The sequence below is a fragment of the Poecilia mexicana genome, unplaced genomic scaffold, assembly GCF_051168715.1.
Source record: "Poecilia mexicana isolate PSO_F unplaced genomic scaffold, ASM5116871v1 scaffold_16, whole genome shotgun sequence".
Classification (NCBI taxonomy): Eukaryota; Metazoa; Chordata; class Actinopteri; order Cyprinodontiformes; family Poeciliidae; genus Poecilia; species Poecilia mexicana.
In genome coordinates, this window is record NW_028263385.1 from 25,313,313 (window position 1) to 25,328,827 (window position 15,515).

Sequence of the window (15,515 nt, forward strand, 5' to 3'; positions counted from 1 at the left end):
TTTCTTTTCATATCCGCAATGGATATTATGAGCATCCCTGGAGGGCAGAGGCACAGCCTTATTAGTTCAATTCATGAGGGGGAAGAGAATTGATATGGATGAATGGCATGTTAAAGTATCCCTTTGTTACAATAACCATCAAGGCTGATGGTTGGGGCTGATGATGCAGCCCAAGGCAGCGGGACGACAAGCTGAGGCCTTGACCTGGATGGCGGAGGATGCACACACACCGTGGGCAGGGGGCTGATTACACACTGCCTTAAACAAATGGATTTGGCCCCTTAACATTTAGATACGGGATCCTTCTCTGTGTTAGTGCGTGCATGAGAGATTGGGTACTTGTAAATGTCTTTTTGCGAGGAAGGATAACTATTTTTCTGCCCCTGTGTGTTTGTGTGTCTGCAGCTCACATTTGTGTGTGTGTTTGTGTGTGTGTGTTTGTGTTTAAGATAATCACATGGTGAAGAACTAATTGTGAACGTGTAATCGTCCTTTGTGCGCGTTCTCCACTTCCAGTTACGCACGGTTGCCTAGCGCCGTGCACGTCCGTGAATATGAACACACGTCGCCGTTTCTGTACTTGCCAGGTGCCTCCACAGGGCATTAGCCATGTTGCGCTGGTGCCACTCCGAGAATAATCCTGTTTAAAAAAAATAAAAAATAAAATAAAAAAAGAAGCCGAGATGAAAATCTCACAACACGCCAGTTTGATTTGTACCCCTCGCTATCAAAGAATGCTAATTAAAATCATATTTTGCATATGTCTTGTCTTTCATGCGCATATGCAAATTGCCCCCGTTGCCTTTCAGCACTCTGTAATTAGGTTTATGAAGGACAGCTGTAATACATAATTAACAGGAATGTTTGCAAGCTCTTTTTTCCCTTCATGTCTAAACACGACGACTTAAACAGGCACGAGCGAAGTGTTCCAGAGGCTCAGATTTTTCCCTCAAACATGATATTGATTAACTATTTTTCACCCCACCACCTCCTCCCAGAAATATCTTAATTTTGCTTTCGTATTTATTTATAGACGACGGCATCGGTCAAAAGCGAAGCCCGGCATTTTGATCTTGCCGGTCTCCCTTACTGGAACACAGTAAGATTTACTAGCTCGCTCCCGGGTTTAACTCCGAGGCATCACTCTGGATGGGTGGACGGATTGAGTTGGAGAGGATTGCGAAGATCTAGAGTGACGATAATGAGGCAAAACAGTGGAACATGTTTGAATATTTATATGATGGTGTTAGTTAGAGTCGGCCTCGGGGGCCTCTGTGACGGACGGGACTCCAGGGCCGTGGAGGACACTGCAGTGTGTGTTGGAAGAGGGAGGGGGGGGAGGAAGCGAAAACTGACATACCGACATAAATGGTGAAATAATTATGCTTTTGCTTCACAAAACACGACTACTGAGCGAGAAGGAAAGCTTCAAAAGCTAAAAAATAGAACGACGGTCGACTTGGAAGAAGGAGGGGGGAGAAGAAAAATAATAAAAACATCCAGAAAAGAAGGAAAGGGAGGCACTGAGTTTGTGCAGCAACGGTGCCAGCCGCGCAGCTGCCGGTTCGACTCCCTCGCCCGCTTTCATGTTTGGTCGTTGCGCCGTCCCCGGCTCTCAGATGTGGTCATTGTCTCTCCGTGGCACAATAATGGGAAGTGATGGGTGCTAAATGAAAAGGGCCAGGGGATGAAAACACTGGCGAAGCAGCTTGGATGTCAGAGTAGTTATTCCTGTCATCCGTTCATTATGTTTTCATAAGCTGTTTCGGAGACACGCTAAACTCGGGGCCCTCGACAAAGTCGGGACGTTGTGGTGACTGTCGAGCAACAGCACTCTGCTGGGTTTTGATTATGTGCGTGCGATTGCGTGTTCTGTTGATACATGTGCGTTTAAATTCTTGCACATGTGTGAGAGCGAGTGTATTGGTGGAACACTCGTTTTTCGGGGAGAGACCCACACAAAACACCACCAAAAAGGTGCCGACTAAGTCAACAGGCTCAAACTTTGTGCTTCTGATTGTGCTAAAATTCATTAGCAGCAGGTCTGTTTGGGTCGCATACTTTACCTTAAAGAGTTCATTAATATTGTTTTCTCTTTTGTTAAAGCATGGCTAATCAGAGAGATCATTGTCAGTAAATGTCCTACCTTCAAGTTAGATACTGACTGCAAGAACCGCTCTAGTAATCCAAGGCTACAGTAAATATTTGTTAAAATGTTTTTTCTTATGAAAAAAATGTAAGAACCTCGGTAGTGAATGTGTTTTAATTCACTTCTTGCGTATTTTGAAAGCGATCGCTTTCGTCTAAATTGCAGTATGCATATTTGACCTTGGCGAATAGAGAGCTTTTGTTTTACTCTTTTATCACAAAGCTCTGGCTTTGATCCTGCAGTAAAGTTTGATTGTATTCCGCTGTTAACTCTGGTGCTGAATTTGTGCTTTTGTTTTCTGTTTTTTTTTTTTTTTCCCTGTAGATGGGCCTTTGTGATGAAGAAACACCTCAATACTCACCTGCTGGGAAAACACGGAGTCGGGCAGCGTAAAGAAAGGTAATTCAAACGCACGCGGCTGCATTTTTTATGTCACTGTCTGCATTCAGAATCGCACTTTACTTGGAACGAACGTGTTTAAAGGAAACAGAGAGAGCCTCGACGTGTTTCTTGGCTGGATCCCGGAGAACTGTCTGTTTTTCTGTTGTTTCTTTTCGCGCTATCCTAAAAAAGTGACCTCAAGATTTTGGAGGGTGACTGCAGCAAACTCTGCCGGAGCCTCTGCAAGCTCTCAAACCCAAATTCCCTGCTAGTTAAATTTCCAGCTAAATATAACATGAAATCCTCTCATTCCCTAATGAGTTAAATGGCTGTCTGCTGTCTGTCTCCGTCTCTTGCTTACATCATTTTTTTTCCTCCCCTTTCTGTCAAACTTTATCTCGCTCTCTCCCTCATCTTTCTCTCTTGAATTAAGGATGAATGATGTTGCTTTTCCCCATTTCTGTCTATGGATGTGAGTGTGGGTTTGCTGCGCATGTGGAATGCCTCACTCGCTCGGCCCTGTCTATCAGAGACAGAGTCCTGCTGTCAAAATGTGTGTGTGTGTTTGCGTGTGTGTGTGTATGTATGCGCTGAGCAGATGAAGTTGTGAAGCATCCTTCCCTCCACCCCCCGAAACACTGACAAGCCCAAATGAGACGTTAAACACCTCTCAATCTGTCAAGAGCGCTGCTAAAATAGAAACAGACGTGTTTTTTTTTGTGTTTTTTTTTTTTTCCATTTCTCCACAACCAAAATTGATACTTTTGACAACATGCTGTATTAGACATGACAAGTGGCTTCAGATATAGCAGCGAGCGGTCCGACTAGACGCCTTTCAATCTTTCAGACGTTATCAGCTAAATTCCTACTGTCAGCTGCTGCTCTGGATTACGTGGCAACACATCCGGGGTCTCCTCAGCTGCTGCAGCTCTGTTTCATCCATGGTTTGGATGCTGTAACCTCCATTTCTCTACAGGTTGCAGGAATTTTTTTTCCCGTTTTTCCACTCCCAAAACATACATTTACCCTTTGTGACTTCCCAAATGCAGTGACGTTTTGCTTTTTAAATCCCTCTTTCCTTATGACAGAACAGTTAAAATCCATCTAATATAAAGAAGCAGGCTTCTATGAATAACTACCATCTGCTACCAACTCTGGTAACATTGAAGATTTTGTAATTTAGCAAAAAAAAGACTAGTTGTTGTGGTTGGAAAATTCTACACACAATGACTTCTGCACCAACCTTGTAGCATCTCAACAAACGGTCTTTCACAGAATAAAACCTGTGGGAACATGAACTTTTACACCTTAAAGAGGACAATGTGATCCTAACTACACCTTTAAAAATGATGTATTGTTTTTTTTTCTCACAAGAGTTACCTGTTTTGCCAAGTTGCACGTAGAGAACTTCATTGCTAGCTTCCTAGTAACAGCTAGCTAGCTAGTAAGCTTTTTTGCATTTATCCTGGGTAAGTGCAAATTTATCGCCACTTAGGTGGACAAGTTCATACATTTTTGTGGAGATACATGACTGTTCCTTTGATAGTGGTCTTAAAGAGGTCTTAACAATTCTTAAATTTGAGTTGGTGAAACCTGCAGAAACCCTGCAGCTCCTCAATTGGCTGGTTTTCAAACACCAGTCAATAGTATGTCAAGTACCTTCCTAAGTCACATTTTCTTTTTGAATATTTTATAGACGTTCTATGAAAAAATACACAAGTAGGCAGAGTTCCAGAGTTTCTGCACCAAATTTAGAGTCTGCAAATACTTTGTCACCTCCACCAAACTGAATGTAATTCAATATTGATATGGGTTGTGTGGTTTTCCTACATTATCTGCACAGGACTGGAATTAGCTTTCATCATTTCCTCCCTGAATAAGTGCGAGAGGAAGAAAATTAAGCAGGAAAAAAAGCTTCATGCTGACATAAGTAAGTGGTTATCAATATAAAGAACAAAAATGGAGCCAAACTGTAGCTGGAAATCAAAGTTCCTGGACAAAAGACTATCAGGTCAAACCTTGAAGATGACGTAAAGTTTCAAAGAAGTTTGGGAAACTAAACTAAGTCTACCCTGATTGATCTGCCCTACAGGCCCGATGAGAAACCACAACAGCTTTACCTTCCCTGAACAAGGAAGTTACAAAATCAAAGTCAAAAATAACTATTTAAACTTAGACTTTAAATAGTAAGAAAAGAACAAGTAGTGATATCTTCACTGACCTTAATCAACCAAAACAATGTCAGATTTTACTGAGATAAAGCTACACTGATGTCACTAGAGACTCAGCTGTTGCATGTTGGGGAAAATTTGCCCAAACAGCAGATTTAATATATAAGGTCAAAGTTCACAGAGCAGCTTGGAGACCCCCAGCGGTTTGATTTAATCAGTTTTTGAAAAAAAAAAAAAAAAAAAGGAATAGAAAGAAAAAACATACCTACATGTGAAAACATTAGCCACCCTGGCCTACAGATTCTTTCTGCAAATGACCACAATCTCCTCTTTTCTTTCATTGCACACGCTGACACACACCCAAACACACAGACACACACACACACACACACACACACACCCCTACACTCCTGCATCTCTCTTTGAGAGAGGACAGCCACAAGGTTTGTTCTATTTAAACCTGTAAAACACAGTGTCATCATTTTTCTGACAGTCCTGCAGACAGAATTTATCTCATCATTAATTAACCATCATATTTCCAACGCAGTGCAGCTTAATTAGCGCAAGGTCATTGGGGAGGGCTTATTAAGTGGAACAAATTTGGGCAAATGTGCAAGAGGAGGCAGAGGACGACAGGATTGGAAGAGTGAGACGGGAAGAGAGACGGAGATGGAGGGATGGAAAGACAAGAGAGAATGGAGACGAAACGAAGAAGAGAAGGAAACTGAGAAAGAGAGGAAGTGTGTGTGTGTGTGTGTGTGTGTGTGTGTGTGTGTGTGTGTGTGTGTGTAGGTGTACGAGACAGAGCCGGTTCAGTGATTGATAACCGCACCGGTTTTGAAAGCCCAGACCTGGAGACTAGGACGCTTGCTGAGGGAGAAGGAGAGACAGCGAGAGGGAGCGGATGGGGAATTGTGCAAGCGCCTGCATGTATGTATGTGTGTGTGTGAAAGTGTGTAAGGGAACGGGTGGAGAGGGTGTGTGAGGAGGAGAGGGGGAGCGGGGGGGGGGGTATCCGAACAGGCAACTGGGGACCAGTTTGCTGAGGGGTGGGGAGTTGAGAGGCAATGGGGGTTGCTGGGGGGAGCCAATTGCAAACATATGCTGGCTGGCAGGCGGTGGAGAGATGGATTGCAGTGGGACAGTGTCAGAGAGGCAGTTTCATCACCATCGCTGCAGCCCTGTTCACCAGGTATTTTTAGAACACTTGGGAGATCTGTTAGTCAAAAGTAGAGAGGAGGAGGAAGAGGAGGAGAGGAAGGCCTGACTAGCTGTTGGCTATGCTAGACTCCACTTAGCCAAATCTGCCTGGGACCAAAAACACAGAGAGATTTCAGACAGATATCTAAGAAGTTTGACGGATGTCGATTTAAAAAACAAGAAAGACAATAAAGTAAACTCATGATTTGTATTGTGTGACATGGATCAGAATTAAAATCTCTGATGTTTTTCATACCAGGTCAAATTTGAGTACTTTTTTTTGTTTTTGCTCATGTTCTTTTCTGAAGAAAAAAAAATGAAATGACAAACGATTGAAAAATATTTGTAATACTTAAAAACCTTTTAACATTTTTTTAGCTCTAGTGGAGCGTCAGCGAACCACTGCTCAGGTGGGAAGCTCTTTCTTTTCAGATGAGACCAAAATTGAACATTTTGAAATTTATGGAACCAATTCCTGCACAAGGCCCCGGACAAACCGTCCCACAGTGATGCACGGTGGAGGCAGCATTATGACTGGTGCTGAACACAGGCAACCCTATAAGATTGAGGCTGAAAAACATGAGGAAAAAATTGTAAAAAAAGAATCAAATCATTTCAAAAATACTTTATTTCTCCCAAAAGAAAATCTTCAAAGAGCTGTTGCAGATGGCGATACTGCATGCTCAATATCTTGGCAATGGAGATGAGATTTCAAAGTAAAATGTCCTAGATGACCCTGTCTGTCGTTGACAAGCGCCGCTGACCCACCTCCTTTGCTTTTGCTTTAAATCTTTTTCCTAGCTGCGTGGCTGGAAAGAGAGATGGAGCTGAATCCTGCTCTGCTTCGCCGCTTCCTACTTGTCACAGTAGATCTTTTGGGATTAACAAAGTACTTTTGAATCGAATAAGTTTTAATGTTTGATGAGGAAAACCGGCAAAAAAAAAAAAAAAAAATCATCAGACAAAAACCTGCAGTGTTCCAGTAAGCTTTAACCCGTATTCTCTCAAACAACTTCCCCTCCCTCTCGGAGTCCATCCATCAACGGGAAGCCGCTGAAAAACTACCTGTAGGAAATTAGGACACGGTGTCTCCATACAATCACTTTGCACTAATGAAGAGCGGACACTGCTGGGTGGCGCTGGTCAGATCTGTTTAAATAAAAAGCTAATATTAGTCCCTTACATTGTTCTACCCCCCAGAGGAGGAGGAGGAGGGGGGGGGATGGAGAGGGAGGAAGACGAATCGAAAAGGAGGAAGGGTGAGACGCCAAACTCCCACTACCTGACAGGTTCTGGGAAAGAGAGAGGTGGAGAGAGAGGTAGGGCTGAACTGTTAGGAAGTGACACAACTGGGTCTTTGTCTCAGTCACACCAGCACTCCTAACTGCAGGCACTGAGTGCAGATGAGGGCTTTTTTGTCCTTTTATCTCCGTGTGTGTGTGTGTGCGTGTGTGTGTGTGTGTGTGTGCTGTCACAGAGTCAGGAGGAACACACGTCCGCGCAGGTTTACGAGAACCGGCCCCGTTTCCAGTTCGCGCGCGCGGCGCGTCAGAGGCTGTGCGGCGCGGCTTTCGACGCTTCCCGTTTTGATTGAGCGCTGCGCGTCAAACACGCCGAGTCGTCTTCATTCACACGAGAACAATAGGGTTGTCCTGATTATAAAAGGAGGGGTGGGATGCGGAGAGGTTACGGCAATCAGCCTGAAATGTGTCGCGTTAACTAGCGCGGCGAAGAATGAAGGCCCCCTCAGGAGGAAGTCGGGTTTAAATGAAGGAGAAATTCAGTCGAGTCGTAACTGGAATTCTCAGCTTAGATCTGGTGACATTTTGCTTGACTACATAATTTTTCTCTTTTATGTACGTTTGTTTTAAGGGGCCGTTTTATGTAAAATCAACTTTTTTGAGCATTACGCTATGTTATAATGTTATTCCGTCATCAAAAACATACCTGGAGTGTCGCCTTTATTCTTTCATGCATGTTTGAGAAATCCTTTAATCTTCCTTGGCAACCACTCAGCCTTCCAAATCGCCTGGGTGGACCTAGCTCCGCCTACAAGGACAAAGCTCCTCCTCTGATTTGCAGTTTCCAAGCTTCTGCTTCAGAGAGCATCCCTCCCACACGATTTCCCCACTTGGCTCCTTCTGAAGGACCCAAGAAAGAGCTGAAGATCAAGATTATGGTTTGCTTATTTTTTGGAAATTAGAATATTACTTTAGAAATGACAGCAGTTACCTTTTAGTTTTTCAATTTCACCCCTTAAACAAATATTACTGTTTGAGGATGTTCTAATTTACACACATGGATCAGTGTTTTTTGCTGCATAGCACAACTATTTATTTACCTTTTTAGCACATCTTCCCATCTTTATGAACCTGGTATCCACTTTCATATTTGCATTGGATCTGCAGACACCTAAACAAACACTCCACCATGAAGGCCAGAGGTTGAGAGCCTGACTGACAGCAGCAACCTTGACTCAACTGTTTGTAATTAGTGCTTTAACAACAGGGCGCCGAAACACAACTGACCCGTCCCGCATACCTGTTTTCATAGGTAATTGTTAAAAACGCCTGCCATTTTCACGCTTGTAATAATAAGCATCCCCGACTAATACACTCGTCACTCTTGGAAGCGGAGTGCCGACGGGCCTGGAGGAAAGACGTATTTGTTTAAAGTAGATGACGGAGCACAGGGCACAGCTGGAGAGAGTTTTTACTGCCGTGAGGGGCACGTTTCCTTTTTTTTTTTTTTTTTTTAAGCTACAGCATTAGCGCTTGTTTGAGCTACGTAAGCTGGTGCTAGAAACTCGTGGATTTAAAACAGGAATTCAGGGGGGGAAAGGCATGAACCCACATCCGGAAATAACTTCCAGGATGCGCGAAAGCAGCGCAGGTGTGGTGACTCACCAAACGGAGACGAGACAGCAGCGGAGAGTCGTGCAAACAAGGACTGGTTTTCCATTTAAACTCGCTGCACTGAAGCTGCAGGTGAAGGTTATGTAATTCATAACTGGCTTCTTGAAATTTGTCTTCAACTGAGGAGGTCTGGTTTACAAGTGCAAAAATCGACTATGGCTTTATAATATTACTCGCTAAAATGAAGATAACCTTTAATTTGAGTACGTTTAGTCATTCAGGAAAAAAACCCTCCCCTTTAGATACATAGAAAATGTAACCTCTGTAAATCTCGTGTAACCGGCGGTGAGTCCGCTTGTGACTGCGCAGCATTTTTGTGTCCACAAGACCGAACCGACACGAAGCCGCGGTCGGTCGTGTTGCCGAGCCAGGGGCAGATCTCGATCTCGCCTGAACGGGCATCTGGCTCCGCGGCGCGGGGCTCTGGGCTCGCGGCCGCGTCCCAGCATGCAGTGCAGCGTGGCCATATTGGCCCGGCACGCAGGGCCGAGACCGTCCGTGCTGTACGAGGGGAGCAGGGGCGGAAGAGCCATGCGTGGAGCCAGCATGGTGGCAATATGGAGCACACGGAGCAGGTAGGGGTCATGTCACACACAAACACCGATAGCAGTGTGGGCGAGCGGCGGGTACATGCATGCATGTGTGTGTGTGTGTGTATGTGTGTGTGAGGGAAGTAAAAGTGTTAGTAGCGTGATGGGGAGATAAAGAGTAGATAAAGACAACTCCTAATTCATTATAATAAATCCTTTCCCTTAATTATTGATAATGAAACTGCGCTTTAATCTTCGTCTTTCTTCCTTCTCTTATCTGCTCGTGTCAGCACTTTGCCTCTCTGGCTTGGTGTTGGGTGGTAAAGGCCTCGTTTTCAGCCACCCAAGGGCAGCAGTCAGTAGCATCCTGTGTGGCTGCTGCGAGCAGAGGGAATTTAACAGCATGAATAGGCAGGGAGGGTATCTGGATTTCTTTAGCCCTTTTAAGTGATTTTTTTTCAGGTTTTTACAGCATAAAAATATAGCAGTATAAATAAATCTAATTCTGAAATTATACAAATACTGATGTGCATTTTACTGCAGGGCAATAGATCAATAATATGTGCTGTGATAGACACATGATCAGTATCAACAGATGATATGTCTGAATTTTCAATGAACTCTGATTCAGAACTTCACAGCATTCTGGGAGATGTAGGCAGACTAAAGGCTTTAGCTGCTCAACCCATCACTGCCAGCTAAGCAAGGTTAGTGGCATCAACTCATTCACTCTTTGGTTACCTAGCAACAGTTTTATGTTTGGCCACCATGCCTCATGCTTGAAAATGTAAAGAACGATGTGGAGTGAAAGAGAAAATGAGTTCAGTAGCTGGAGAGGAAACCTTGGATAAAACAGGAAAAGGTTACGTCACCAGTTTGGCAGCCTTTCAAATATTTAAAACTTAAGAAATAATCAGTACTTATCATTGTCGACTAGTAATATGGAATCCCTTGTATCGTGATACATTTTTCAGTTTTATAGTCCGGCCCTAGCACATCTAGAATCTAACTGATGTAAAATATCATAGAAAGTTTATTTTAACTCTTTAATTCAAAAAGTTTATTATTATGCTGTGCGGTATTATTACTGGGGGTGTGCCGATAAAACCTTTTCACTTCCAATGCGATACTGATATCCCAGCTTTGAGTATTGGCCGATACCAATATTGTCCTGATCCGATATTACCACGAATCATACATTTATTTTTTTTTCTGGAGTGGAATGTTAGAAAAGGCTTGATCAAGTGATGTTACTCAAACAAAGACCAGTCAACAATAATAGGTATGAGAACAAATGGACCATCTATTATTTACCAATGGGTCTGCGTGTGGGATACAGGAGCTGCTGGTTAGAGATGAAGGGGCGGATTAAATTCTGGAGCAGAGTTCTTGCATCAGAGATTTTAGATGCAGGCAAATATAATCCGATACTTGTTTTTTTGCTGTTATCCCAATCCGATATTGGTATCGGAGTGATACATTATTTATTTTTATTTATTTATTTATTTTTCATCAGTTTAGTCGATCATAGTTTACAGTCAATGAAAACCCCAAATCCAGCTCCTCAGAAAGTTTGCTCGAGACACTAGAACTGTCCTGCCCCAGGTTTTTTCCTTTCGCTCAACTTTCCTCGGAGCATGTTTGGAGACAGCACTGCGAGAACAGTCATCAGCAGTCAGGACTTTGCATTTTTAATATCCTCTAAATGAACAGAAACTCTGAAAATCTATCAGCTTGTGTGCAATGATGAATGAGTATTTGTTTTTGAATTGGATTACTGAAATGGAATCCTCCGTCATTATTCTCCCCGCAGTATCAACAAAGCTCCATTTCGCAGAGGGCGGGCGCGGCGCGGCGTGGCGTGGCGTGGCGCGGCGCGTGCCGTCCCTGCTCGGTCCTGGCAGGCCCTCAGACCTCTAGCTCACATTTGTGTTTCGCTGGCTGCTTCGTTTGAACGGGAGCCAGCGGACGCCGCGCCTCCCTGTTTACCCCGCTCAATATTTCATGGCGAGTGAACACTTGCAAAATGAGGGATCGCGCTAATATTGCTGTTAAAATTAAGCGATAATTAAAATTTGTTAGTTTAAAAGCCACCGCAGTCTATAAAAGTTTGATTACTGGAAAATTAGGTGCATTAAGTTTTTATAGGTTGGCCCCGTGCGAACGCCTGGGAACCATTTTTATGCACTTGTCACGGGCATATGGCGTCGAATTGGGAGTGTGCGTGTGTGTGTGTTTGTGGGGAGGAAACGGGACACGTTTTAGAGCTAAAAATCTTCGTTTTAGTTTTATTAGCCAGAATGCCGCAGCAGGGCTTCGCGAGGAAAAATGCCAATTATAAATCTGAGCTTGTGTCTCAGAGTCCGGGTCAGAGGTCGTGTTTCTGGGCATCTCGATCGGCCTGTGATATCATGTCGGCTCTCGTTTCAGGGCTGTGTGTTATTCCTCCTTGTTCTAGGGTGAGCCAGGGTGCCATCAGCTCCTATTACTAACAGTGACGCTGGTCAGCGGCTGACAGCTCGTCCCGCAGTCGGAAGCCACTTTTCACGCCGGAGCAATGTGACCTTGACTCGTGGAATATACTGGCAGCAGTTGTTCATCTTCCACCTCATCTGGGCAGCGCAGTTCCAACAGTCCCTCCAGCTTTTGTATTTTTTATTTATTTATTTATTTTTTTGTATGATCTCACCCCTGCCGGCTGAAGCCCGACTGACATTACTCAAGCAAAGAACAACGGCGAATGTCCACACTTCACCTTCGTGTTCGTTTGGTGTCCCACGGCCGCGCGGCTTAACTGTGGACAGAAGTTGGACATGGTGCGCAGAGGGACGGTGGAACAACTGGGCTGCCGCCAGCCTGTGTTTTATTTTTTTCTTTCTTTCTTCTTTTCTTCCCAATTGAAACATCAGACTGTCATAGCAGAAATGGATGTTGCCAGGCATCACTAATGAACCAATTAATCAATGAATTAGCCGAGCAGCGATTAAATTAATGCGAGCTGGACGGGCGAGCGGCAGTCCTGGATGTATCCTGGGGATGGTGATTAACAGCGCGCGCAGAACAGGCAGCGATCAACAAGGCTGCTATTAAGTTGGACAACTTCCTGAACTTTTCTCTTCTCGGCTAAATAAAGAACGGCTTCATTCGCGTGATTTATAGGGGGAACTGCAGCGTGCTGGGACACGCTGATGCTGTTATGTTGCGGAAGTGTCTTCAGCAGTGACAGATGACAGAAATAATGACAGGAACGAGAGTTCAGAAAGCCTCGCGCTCAACATTCCCAAGGCCATCCGAGAGAAACGGATTTGCAGAATCCATATGTTTTCCACCGTAACCTAACAGTGGGCATCACTTACTGTTCAAAGTAAATATCTTTTGATTTACATCAGACTCACCGATAATGCTAGCTGCCTAAAATCTCGCTCTTAGTCTCAGCTGACAGTTCTACTGAAAGTGCTGGTGTAGTTAAGCAAACTGCTTTTTTACTGGCATTCTTCCCAAACAAACACGTTGCGTATATAAAGTATTTAATGGTTGCCATGTCTACTTGGAGTTGATGCCACTCTTTACAGGAACTCTCCGTCAGAAGGTTTTGGTGAGTGTTTAGCCATCCTCCTCACTCTGACCGGTGGCAAGTCAAGTTTATTTATACAGCAGCTTAGAGCAACAAGGAAGTTCAAAGAGCTTTAAATCATAAAAACAGTCACCAATTATGAAACAAGCAATAAACATTACATTTTGTCAAATGCCATCAATAAGATTATCTAAAACTGTACATTAAATATGTTCAGCAATGTTCCACTTGATGAACAGGTGGGTTTTTAGCCTTGATTTTAAATGAACTCGGTGTTTCGGCTGTTTTGCAGTTTTCTGAAAGTTTGTTCCAGATTTTGATTTTGTGCATTGAAGCTGAATGCTGCTGAATGTGACCAGGTGAACTTGGGTCCTCATCCAGCCTCTATTGTCACAGGTTCAGTTGTTTTGAACTTTATCGCACAGCCTGTAGAAATAAGCAAGTTAATTTCATAATAATTGTCGTCATTTTATTACTCATGAAGACAAACTTAACTGAGTGGCATGATGTCTTCCGTTTTCTATTTTCAGGACGCTAAGAGAAATAGACTTCGCTGTCATATATAATTTATACAGCAGGACAATGATTTATTTTTATATATACTGAGTTTAAAAAAAGTGAGATACAAATTAAAAAGTGGTTCACTTGCATCTATTTTACAATAATTATTTCTAAAAATATTTCTAAAAGAAAAGTAATTTTTAATGATTTTTTTAGCATTTATTTATATGGATGTTAGGCTACTGTAAGAGGAATGAGTTTATTTTAAGTGCCTTTACACATAATTAACAGAAGTGCCAGTAAGTTTGTAATGTATATATAATAACCACGTTAATTTTCTGAATCTCTGGTTGTCGATGCTGCTAAACGACTAACTAAAAATTTAAAATAAATGGCACTTATTGTACAAGAATTGCAAAATATGACATAGAAAAGCGACACACTATGAAAACATGTTTCAGTTTCCTAGCAGTTGGGATCAAAGACTTTTTACTTTTGCATTTTCCACATGAGTTCATTTGAATTCTTGTTCTTCATTGGATATCTGCAAGGTTTGCTCCATCCATCTGTGAGCTTAGTTCATGTAAATCAAAGCAGGTGGCCCTCTGTGGTTTAGAACATTGTTTTTATAGTGAGTCCTTGGTTAGGGAATCAACAAACACGGGAACGTTTCTTAGATTTCGTGTTGGATTTAGAAACTATAGAAGGCTTTTAATGTCGCTAATCCAATAAGACAGAGGTTACCTTAACCCAGCGATTCTGAACGTCCTTCATGGGAGATGTATGAAGCTGGCAGTTCAAACGTCCGCCTGTGCTGTCTGCCGTCTCCAGGCCTGCCGTTCTCAATCTGATCTGCAGTATTACAGAAGGCAGAGCGGCCATGCCATTTTGTTCGGGGAGACGTCGCCGAGGCGGCGTGTTTCAGAGGGGCGTCTCCCTTGATTATGTGGCATCCTCCGGAAGAACGCTGGACTTGTGTCCTCCATTACTTAGAAGAGGTGGGGGGTAAAAGAAAAAAAAGGAAAAAAAGAGGCCTTTTCACTATTGAGACTGTCACTCTCAATTTGGACTAACGGTAAGCATGCGCATGGTCTCCTGAACGCCTCCCCTCTACCCCACCTGCTCTCCTCCTCTCTCTCTGCGCACACACACACACACACACACACACACACACAAACCGCTCCACAGCCGCTGCTCCTCCCCTTGCAGCAGGTCGCCGTGGTGACAGTTTGATTAGATCATCAATCGTGGCCGTTAACAGCGGTTTTCCTGAGCACCTGGACCGGCAGGTCACAGCTGGCTCTGAGCTACCGCTGTCCCTCTGACCTGGCACAGTGTGTGGGTGTGCGTGTGTGTGCGTTTGTGTGTGTGGAAATATGCTTGCAGACACAAAATTGCACTTGCAGTTTAATTGTATCCAAGGTTTTTGTTCTCTGTTGGCTTTGAAGTGGAGCTAAGCTCATGTTTCTTTTAGTCGTTCCTTGTGTCCTAAAAGGAAAGTGAATCCTCTCTCAGTTCGAGGGTTTTTCGGATTAGTACGTGGTAAAAAATGATCTGGTTCTTTTAAAGTTGTGAGCCAAAATGGAGAGAATGTCTTCATGACTCAATACCTTCCATCTTCACTAGCTAAAACTTTGAGTAGTTGTTTTCTGAATGACTATCAGTCACTTTCACTTATGGAGACACTTTGGCTGACTCTTCTCAACTTCATTGCTTTAGCTTATTAAGGTTTGCAGGAACTTATTTCAGAAGAGGTATCATAAGGTTGAGCTGTGGACTTTGACTGGGCCATCCCAACAGCTTATTGTCTTTGTCAAGCATTCTCTTGTAGATCTGCTGTGTTATGCATGATTATTGTTCTGATGATGACCTGATTTATGTCAAGTTCTACCCGCTGGGTAGATGGTGTCACTTTTAAAGCTGCAGTGCCTTGTTCTATAAGAGAGTTTGTGGATGCAAAACAAAGCCAGATCATAAACCCTCCACTTCCACGCTTCACAGTTAGTTTGAGTCGTCGGTGCTGATATGTTGCCTTCAGCGTTGTATGTGATGGCCAAAGGTCATTGCTCCAAAAGCCTCATATTTAGTGATGCA

General features: G+C 43.4%; 1 protein-coding gene across 1 annotated transcript in view; it reads left to right on the top strand.

Moving 5' to 3' along the window:
• LOC106921836 (zinc finger protein 407-like) overlaps positions 1–15,515 on the top strand; it is a 189,920-nt gene that overhangs the window by 78,444 nt on the left and 95,961 nt on the right. The window contains exon 5 of the mRNA XM_088014319.1: positions 2,474–2,548. Coding sequence (XP_087870445.1) covers positions 2,474–2,548 — 75 coding nt within the window. The remainder of the gene's footprint in view (positions 1–2,473; positions 2,549–15,515) is intronic.